At 41.9% G+C, this 10,172-nt stretch overlaps 2 protein-coding genes across 2 annotated transcripts in view; one reads left to right on the top strand and one right to left on the bottom strand.

The window, feature by feature from the left end:
* Positions 1–201: 201 nt before the first annotated feature.
* Positions 202–1,273, bottom strand: mrps33 (mitochondrial ribosomal protein S33). The gene is made up of 3 exons (XM_088988808.1): positions 1,113–1,273; positions 660–879; positions 202–561 (listed from the first exon to the last, which is right to left on the bottom strand). Exons 1-3 carry the CDS (start codon positions 1,219–1,221, stop codon positions 456–458), a joined length of 435 nt encoding a protein of 144 aa, XP_088844934.1. The 5' UTR covers positions 1,222–1,273; the 3' UTR covers positions 202–455.
* Positions 1,274–2,319: 1,046 nt separating this feature from the next.
* tmem178bb (transmembrane protein 178Bb) overlaps positions 2,320–10,172 on the top strand; it is a 39,198-nt gene continuing 31,345 nt past the window's right edge. Inside the window, exon 1 of the mRNA XM_088989210.1 lies at positions 2,320–3,447. Coding sequence (XP_088845336.1) covers positions 3,075–3,447 — 373 coding nt within the window. The 5' untranslated portion in view covers positions 2,320–3,074. The remainder of the gene's footprint in view (positions 3,448–10,172) is intronic.

Here is a 10,172-nt window from a genome sequence, read left to right as displayed (position 1 = left end):
GCATGCAAACAAAAGACAAATACAACATATTCTTGAGCCATAATGCAAACAATACAACAAATATACACAAAACACACACCCATCAATGCAAACATTTACAAAAATCATTCTAAGCCTTGGGTAGTTTGCACTAACACTAAATATTAGCACTAAATATTAGAATAAATATTAGCATTCAAGTGGCAAAGAAAACAATGGAATGTTGTTGCACTTGTATTTTTTCCCCCTCTTTAATACTTTCAATATTCAGCGATATTCTATCTGGAGTTAACAAAAATGCAACACAATGAAAATAAGTCACAGACTATAAACAACCTTTTATATCATTTTTTGTGACTATTATCCACAGTGGCTTGGTACGAAGTCCACTCATCTTGTGAATGTTAGCAAGAACGTATTGGAAGGTCGATTTGCACAGTTTGAGTTCCAAAGTGACGCAGCGGCAACATGGTAGCTCACTTCTTCTTGCTTGCTCTCTTTCCTTCTCCTTTCTTTGGTGGACCTTTTCCTCTCAGCTTCCTCAGGCGGCGCATTTCATCCTTGAAATCTTCATGCTCGTCTCTGCAAGCAAACGATCAAAATACATTCAGACCTCAATGACCTCTCTGTGAAATGCAAACTCAGCTAAGCAGGAGGTGACTGTTCCCTATGAAAAAGACCTGAAGAGGCCCATGAATCTGAGCTTCTGCGTCATGGCGTAGTAGATCCTGTGCTGGGGGTACCAGTCGTAAACCTCCTTCCTCTTGGCCATGGGAGGCTCCTGGAAAAGGCGGACCACCTTCATGGACTTGCCGTCCGTTTTGTGGACGACATCCCCGAAGATTTGAGCACTCAGTCTGGCCATGCGCACTGCATAGTTTGACATGTTGGCCATAATTGCTAAATAAGGTGGAGTAAAGAGGAATTGTGAATAATAATATGCAGTATTTAGAAGATATTCATACATTCGACATGGACACATGAAACAAATACGACATTTTAAATAAAATTCATTAAAGTAAAAAATATCTGGCGAAAATAGTAGCATTGTTGTGTGATTCAGGGCCACAATGATACGTTCAGGATGGAAACAATGGCCATCTACACGCAATTAGTCAGATCGACATTCTTACCTTTATTGCAAGGCCGTGAAAAGAAAGAAAACCCCACGGCTAGACTCGTAGCAGCAAACAAAGCATCAGAAACAAGCAATATTTTTAATTTTATACCGAAAGGGAACATAAAAACACATTCCTAAGAGTCTAACCTTCAATGCATGAGCGGCACTTCCGTGTTCCGGTATGTCCGGCGCATTGATTGGGTAGATGTATCAACTTCCGGGTAAAAGATGAACTTCTTTTCGCATTTTTACTTTCATTTTACATTTTTGTAGTTCTTTAGTGTAAATGGAAATAACTATACGTTATAAAATTGAAACAAGTAAAAAATAGTGAAATAATAGTGAACACAATCTTATTGTATTTTCGTGTCAAAATTAAGTCCGCCACTATAAACCTGTCCGACAGTTTCATGTGTCGTACAACGGTTCCGATCAGCTTTCAACGACGTACACAACATAGGTTGTTAGTTGTCTGCATTCTAGTATTTTTAAACATTTATTTTAACATATTTTGGGTGGCCTAACGGTGATTACATTTTATTTTGAATCGTGTTACGATTTTGAATTCACTCAAAATCAAAACTGAAATGTTTTTCCCCTTTGAACGAACACTTGAGGGCGTTATATGACAAAGAGCAAATACAATACACACAGTTATCCATTAGCTAACCGCTAGCATGTAGCGGCGAAAATCCACCACTTTTAAATACGCAATACCATAATAATTTATATTAATTATAATGTGCCTATTTTTTTTGCTATATTTCAATATTGGAGATGGCGTCTTTAGTTTCCAATGAGTCTTGCGAACAAGCAAAAGCATTTTTTTTGGCCACCAGAGTGCAGCACAACATAAAGTGGCATCAGTTTACTAATTGTTTTTGTTTAACAATTAAAAAAATATGAAAAAATAACCAAGTGATAGACGCAAAATCATGAAACACACGAATACATTTTTTTCATCATTGACTGCCTTTGCAGTACTGCAGTATTACAGTCGTAATAATACATTTTATTTTAAGTGCCTTTCAAAGCACTCAAGGACACTTTACAGTCAGAGACAAGTATATATAGTATAATAAATAAAAATACAATGACAAATAGAATACAATAAATAAAATACAATTATAAATAGAAACAAGAGATAGAGCTACGCAGAAAATGCAATAGTAGTGACTTTCTATTTACATTATGGAATCATTGTTCATTGCTGACATACTGTATCTCTATGGCAATTAGTTGAACTTGTTTTCTGATTCATAATTTATTTTATTACATTATGATGGGGGACTATCTGACAATATCAAGTAATTTAAAGGCAAAAAAACGTATTGGGTTGCATTTGATGGTAAGCGGTGTTGTAAAATGGTTCCGAGACGCCGTGCATTTCGCTAACAGGCAGATGGGTGTTGATTGGTCGTCGGGACTGGACGTACGGGCCCGTTCCGGAGCTTCGGACGTGCATCGGAGGGGGGAGGCACGCTTTGCTGACTCAACTGGGCTGATCCTTCCACATTCTCTCTCTCTCCCCTTAGCTTCCACTCGGTCACATCAGGTCTGTGCATTTGCATTCTTGTGCACCTCTTTGTTCTCAATGGATGTTAATGACATTTTCTAATTGGCCGCTCGTGTGATGTCGACGAGACAGACGCACTCGGCAGATCGTGGCGTTCCTGCTCCGATGAGATAAGCGTCCCCTCTCCGGGAGAGAAGAAGGACGCCGGGAGCTTGCTGGGAGAAAACGTCAGGATTTAAAGGATTATTTATTTTGGGCTATTTTTTATTTTTTGTTGCCGCTGCACCCCTCCTCCCTCTTCACATTAAGACGGGGGGGAAAAAACAGAGAAAGATCGTGGCTTCCAATCTGCAGAGAAGTGATGTGAACCGCGGTGACCAGAAGCGAGCGAGAGACCAGGGTGGAAAGCGTAGAGGAGCTGTCCGTCCGTGGCGGTGCTGATGCGGCTGTGAGGCCAGCATGGCTGCCGGGAAGTTGCTGCTGTACGCCGGGCTGGCTCTGTCTCTGTGCGCGCTGGGCTTGTTGGCCGTGGCGATGGGCTCCGACCACTGGTACGAGACCGACGCCAGGCGCTACAAAGAGCGCTGCCAGAGCTTCTCCAGCCGCCGCAAGGACCCGGGTTTCATCTACATCCCCAACAATAGCCTGCCGCTGCGGGCCGCCGCCACCCGCTGGGAGGAGAAGCTGCTCCCGGCCCGGAACCGGCGGCAGCTCTTCGCCATGAGCGCCGCCGACGAGTGCAACAGGCAGTATAACTCCACCAATATGGGGCTGTGGAGGAAATGCCACCGGCTGGGTTTCGATCAGGGAATCGAAGATCTCATCCGGAAAGGTAGGAATTTCCGAGTTGGAGGAAATGACCTGCCGACATGTGTTGACATTTATTTAATAGCGGGGGGAGGCTAATCAATTAGCCTGCTCGTTTGCCTCATTGTTTATTTCGCAGGTTCCCAACCTACAAGCCAATGTGCACTATGTAGAGGTGAATGAAACTCTTTTCATGATAAGCATTGTGGGACTGCGATCAATGATTATTCAATAAATGAACAAATAGATCGATGAATAATAATACTATAATAATAATACATTTCATTCATAAGCACATTTCAAAACTCTCAAGGTCACTTTACAGTCACAGGACTCAAGTTTTTCTGCAGGTGAGCAGCGGCAGCCACACGCGCCAGCGCTCACTCAAGTGACATTCGTTATTGGGAATTTGTGACAGTTACACTATTGAACTAAAGCAACAAAAAAGTGCTCTTGTTATACATATTTATAATTTCTGGAAGACGAAGAATAAAAGACATATTTAAAAAATGGCTTGACATGAAAGAATCAAAGGGCGGAGCATTGCCTGATTTCGCTTGCCACGAGAACGTCGCCGGGAGTTACGGGTTTAATCAATCAAAATGCACACTTTGTCTTGCTATCATCCAGCCTGTTTGTTGGCTTGCTATTTTTCAAGCCCACCCATGCCCCCCCCCCCTCCTCCGCACGGCTCAAGTTGAAGTTGAAATGGTGCTCGCTCGACCTTTCAACTGCAAATAATGACATAATCACGTCAGGGCGCCTTGCCAGCTTCTCCACTCGGCATCGCTTTAACAAAAGGCATGAAAATGGCAGCGCTTTTGCTAATGGCTTTCAATTGCCATTTTCTGCCGCACACAAGTCCACCATTAGGCCACACATCAATTGAATTCTACTTACCCCCCCCCCCCCCCCCAAGGGAAAAACGCTATACATTTTGCACGTTTAAGGCGGTGACATGCCACTGTCACAAAAACTAATCATTGGCGAATTATCGACCATTTTATGGCAGCATTCGCTTGAATGGAAAGAATAAAAGCATTTTGGCCATTTTTGTTTTTCATGCTATTCCAAGGACATTGTGCTGCTCCCTGCTGGGCTCAGTTTGATAAAGATGCGCAAGAACAAAATATGTCACCCATGACTTCAAGCACAGGTGTCAAAGCCAAGGCCCGGGGGCCAAATCTGGCCCTCCACATGATTTTATTCGGCCCGCGAAAATAAATGAAGCATGTCAAGTGCCAGGATGCTTTCTAAAGTCTGAATTTGAAATTGTCCAATGTAAACCAAAATAACACTCATTGTTTTTTACTTAAAATTGGAAAACGAATTATTCATTAAGTTGTTGTGTGATATAAATGTCATATATATATATATATATATATATATATATATATATATATATATATATATATATATATATATATATATATATATATATTCATTTACCTGTGCATTTATATATTAATTTAGTTATTTCTATTCATTTATGTATTATTTATGTCATATTTATTTGTTTATTTAGTATTTATTTATATATTCAAGATTTATTTAGTATATATTTATTCAAGATTTATTTGTTTATTTGTGTATTATTTATTATTTAGTTTTTTATTATTCATTTGTCTGTTCATTTATTCGTGCATCTATTTATTTATATATTTGTTCATCTATTAGCACATTTATATATTTGGTTTATTTACCTATTTATTTATATAGTAAGTTAGTGTCCTGTGTTAGTTAAGTTAGTGTCCCGTGCGCATTTATTTATGGGCTTGACACCCTTGACTTAAAACGAGAGTTACGTTTTTCACAAAGGATAAAGAATATATGCCTGTCTATATACACCAATTTGTATAGGGTTTAACACGGTTTGGTTAGCATTCAGCTAACAAGACAGATGTTATTTGAGATAAAGCTGAGCCAAAACAAAGGTCCAAATCTCCTCCTCCTTCCCCCCCACGCTAGCTAATGCTACAGAAGCAGCCCTGTGTGTTTTGCGGCGAGCGCAGGAAGCAACGGCGGTGGTTTTCCTGAGCGATTCCGCTGGAAGAAATCCAAGTGTGAAAAGAGCGAGGAGAGTCTGAATTGCCGCTGCAGCTGTGCCTTTATGCGAACACGCTCGGCTGGCCGTCGCGGCCACGCCATCTGCAGTCAGAGTGTAAACGGCGTGATCGCATGAATGTCTCCACACACCCGTTTCAAACAGGCAGCAAATATCAATTTTGGGGAAAAAATAATAATAAAAAACGCGGCGATGATGGATGACAGTCATGTGACACCGAAGGGTCAACGGGCCTGAGCGCCATTGCGGGCTCAAAGACGACATTTCGACCCGACGGAGGTTTCCGTCTTGTGGATCTACTAATGAGTCACGCCCTGTTTATTTCATATTTCAAATGATGAAAAACTCACCGTGCCCCCGACTCGCTTTTCCGAGGGTGTCGCCCCAGCCATTTGTCTCAACGCCTCATCCGGATCGACAACACGCATTTGTCTGGCCGGGTAATGCGCCTTGCCAATGTGTCGTTATGTAGATTTATGGAGGTGGCGGCGGAGAGAAGCGGGTGGTAATGGTTCAACGTAAAAACACTAAAAAACAAGCTTTTTTTTCCTTAGCTCGCATTAAGTGCGTAATGGCGTGTGCAGGAATGGAATAAATCGGGGTTAGCAGATATTTTCAAAGCGGATGACCGCCGCGGTTTTTCCGTCAGTGACGCCGACATCATTTGATCCCAAACAATGATGAATCAAGGCCATTAAGGCCAAAGCGCCGCCTTTTGAAGACTGCTCGCCACGCACGCTAACGGTTGATTCGATCACGCGCTTCTCCTGGAAAGCTGCCACTTCAAAATAAACAACTAAATAAAAAGACAAACCACTTGTAGCAATTTTGACAACTACATGTTACTAATTATCGCGCAATAATGAACATCGGGATATTAAAAGTAGTCCTAGTTCTGGTAAAGAGCTAAATGCCAGCTAGTTGAACGGTGCTTTTATTTTTTAAAAGCTTTAATATCTAATGGAACCATATCATTGTACTGAGCTTTATGAAATAGCAAAAACAACTCCAGATACTGTTTTGGGGCAAGCTTTGCTAGGCTAGCTAACATTGTCAATGTCAATATTTACATAAAATAAACAAATAAATAAACTTTCTTTGATGATACTACTTTCTTTGTCTTGACATGCCAGTTGACAACTGTTTGCCGCTAGCACAAGAACCCACGTAATACAAGCCAACTAGCAGAACCTCTGGCATGCTAGTAGCGCTACCAGCGAACTGCTATATGTTAACTCAAGGATTTTTATCATGTTACTCTTCGTCAAAACCCTTGCTGCAAATTTCAAAGTACTATTTGTGTCCTCATTGAGTTCGCGGCTAGATGCTAATACCGCTACTCAAGTTGATAATTAAATTTTAATGCTTAGTGGTTTACTAGTAGTACTCCGGTGGCATTCTTCAAAGGAGGCCTTTCGAGGGGAAAGTGCATTCTGGCGTCAAAGAAAAATGGCGGAGTTAGTTGAGGAGCTTCACTTGGGCAAATAGACTTCATACGTAAACCCACGTACGGTTTTAATGACAGATTCTGAGGCCTAGCGGCGATGCTACATTTGTATTCATGGCACGGTGCAGACCCACAGGAAGGACTATTTATCCACCGTAAATAATAAATGACGTTCTCGCTCCTGGACAAAACAAAGTGCTTTTGAGACACCGATGGACGCCGAGGATTGTTTGCGGTATTCTCCATTGTGGTCGACAGAAAAGCAAAGTGAAAAGATTTGTTGTTGTTTTTTCGAATTAAAACTTACAACAGACTTCATAGGGCGATACCACGTAGGCTTAGTCATGCTGATGAGGTAAACCAAAGCTAGGGATAGTACAATAGAGGGGTAATCAGAAGGAGTGCTAATCAGATTGGCTAATGAGGTGAAACCAGAGCCAGGGATAGACAATAGAAGTAATCAGATTGGCTTCAGGGAGTGGTCCGCTGCTTCCCCAACCCTAGAGCAGGGACCTATCAGAGTAGGAGTCCGGCACAGGGACATATCAGAGCCTAGCACAGCCACCTCTGTCCATTAGGTACATAGCATTACGGCTACCAGCACAACTTTAGTTCCCTGACATAGCTCTTTGGATAAGGAGTGAAATGTCCAACACCTTCAAAGACGTACAGATGGACCATTCCTGTAAGACTGAGAGCCTACACAGACGTACTATAATGGAAAATGTTTCGGTTTTTGACCAAATCAGTTTTCCAACAGGTTTCTAGAACGGATTATGGTTTAAGACCAAGGTTTGACTGTATTTATCTTGCTATCATTCGAATTTCTCACACCTGACAGCATATTCAATGGTGGAATCCTCCAGTAATGTGATGTGCATTCTGGGTGGCTTGATATGCCACCGAGCCCGCAGCGCAAACCCATTGTCCCCCCTCACCACCCACCCCCCTCGTATATGATCTCACTTTGCTTGGAAGCGTGCCGTCTCCCCGGCGACTCAAGTGTCATCGACTGGTGATTGGCTCCGGGACCCTCTTTTTCATTAAGACCCTCATCGGTCCATTAAGCGAGGACTTAGCATGTAACTGGAGTGGCAATTGTTCCTTTCCCTAAGGGTCTCTTACTGACCTGATTGACTGGCAATCGTGTCCCACCTCTTGCTACTTTTGTCCGATGGGGTCGGATCGGACTTGTGGGGCTCGCTAAGCCCAAATAAGAACAAATTCTAGCTATGCTATCTAATAGCTACCGTGGAAAAACATGCCTAGCAGGCGTCTGTTTCTCTTAATGCCTCTTTCTAGTTGCGTTTAATCAAAGGCCTAGCAAGTCAAGAGAGCTAAGGTGGGCCTTCCTGGTAGAGCCCGCATCAATCAGAGCCTTATTCTCTCTGTCCAGAGACTCCGGTGGAGGAAGGGGGTAGATGAAAGCGGAGTTCTGTGGCTCCAGCTGCCTCCCCGTCACAAGAAAAGGGGCTTTTTCATGGCTGGCGACTGCGGGACAATGCGGGATTTCTGTCAAGTGGGGACATGGGCTGGGGGGGTCTTTGGTGTGCAAAGCAGGTCGCTCCAAATGCAAGTGAACTTTGCATTTGCATGGCGGTGGTTGAAAGTCCAGGGGGACTTAATTGTCAGCCAGGAGATAAACACGGCGCTTGTGGCGCTGTTTCTGTTGCCATGGTAACCCCCCTTAGTGATTGGGTGACAGATCGATGATCACGGGGAAGGGGCTACCATTTTAAAGCTATATTTTTCTGGAACGTAATCTTCAAATAGCAGCTTTGAGTTTGGAAAAATGCTCCATCGAAGGCAGCCGTTTATTTTTTGTTTTGTTTTTGTGCGCGCGATAAGTCGGGCCTATGAAGTCAACCAGTAGGGGCACAAGTAAGCCTATTTCAAATATGCAAGCTGAGTTAAAAAATAGAAAGATAGCCCCCAATAGCTCTAGCGGCCATTGAAAATGGCACACATTACTGCCCAAACAATTGTCAGAGGCCTGTTTGGAGCATGTATCAAGTTCGGGAAGGCTAGCTAGCATATAGCATCCCACCGGCCGCGCAAACATGTCGCCTTGTCAAGCTTATCTTCCCTCCCTCAATTATTTGATTCCGAAATTGCTTTTGCTCTTTTGTTGCCTGCTTTTGTTTTTAGTTTTTTTGCTCCTCCTTCTTTGTATCGTTATTTGATTTATTTACTCGCCCATCCCTCAGTTTGAGATAATGCAATTTAAAGGAGCAGTGAGCTTGAAATTCGGAAAATACGGCCATTAAGGTGGTTCGTTGGGCTTCTCGTGTTCTATTTTTGACTCTGGTGGTTGAGGGTGGGGGGCTCTGTTATTTCATTGCAATGTGGACAATGTCGGGATGTGGCTTACCGGCATTTTGTTTGAAGTGCTGATACGCTAGCTGAGGGGATTTGGTGGTGGTGGCGGCGGGGCATTAAACAATTCTGTTCACAGTTGGAGCTCTCTGCTGATATAAGGAGAACTAAAAACAGATGGGGAAAAAAAAGACGAATTTCAGTGTTTAGTTTGTGGCCGCCCGCTGTGACAGCTTGTCCGTCACAACCCTCGGGTCGACGACCTTTTAAATGGCGGACTCGCCCGAGCGTCCTTGCTGGCCGAACCTTGAGAAAAAGCCCGCTGATGGATGACTCAGCGAGGGGGCCGTGAACTGCTGGTGCACTGTTGTGTTATGCTCACATTAGTTGTTATGCTAACATAATTAGCATTATTTTTTATAGATTGGATTGGATTTATCTTTATTAGTGTCACAGTGGAGAAATTGATTGCTAACACTAGTTAGTATAACATTAACATTGTTATGCTAACATCAGAATCAGAATCAGAATCATCTTTATTGCCAAGTATGTAGAACACACAAGGAATTTGTTTCCGGTAGAACATTAACATTAACATTACAACATAACATAATAATAATAATAATAATAATAATAATAATAATAATAATAATAATAATAATAATAATAATAATAATAATAATAATAATGTTATTAACATTAACATTAGTTGTTATGCTAGCATACTTAGCATTACATTTTTTAGTTTAGTTTACTTAGCATAACATTAATTAACAATGTTCACATATGTTAACATTACATTAACATTAAATAGCATAACATTAACATATGCTAACCGTAGTGAGCATAACACAAAAAAATCCACAATTGATGGGAATCAATTATTGATTTTTGTTTCAGATTCAAATATTTGGCAGAAATT

Source organism: Hippocampus bargibanti, linkage group LG22 (assembly GCF_051943395.1).
Source record: "Hippocampus bargibanti isolate YZ-2025 linkage group LG22, ASM5194339v1, whole genome shotgun sequence".
NCBI classification, from domain to species: domain Eukaryota; kingdom Metazoa; phylum Chordata; class Actinopteri; order Syngnathiformes; family Syngnathidae; genus Hippocampus; species Hippocampus bargibanti.
This window is presented reverse-complemented; position numbering and strand designations above follow the sequence as displayed.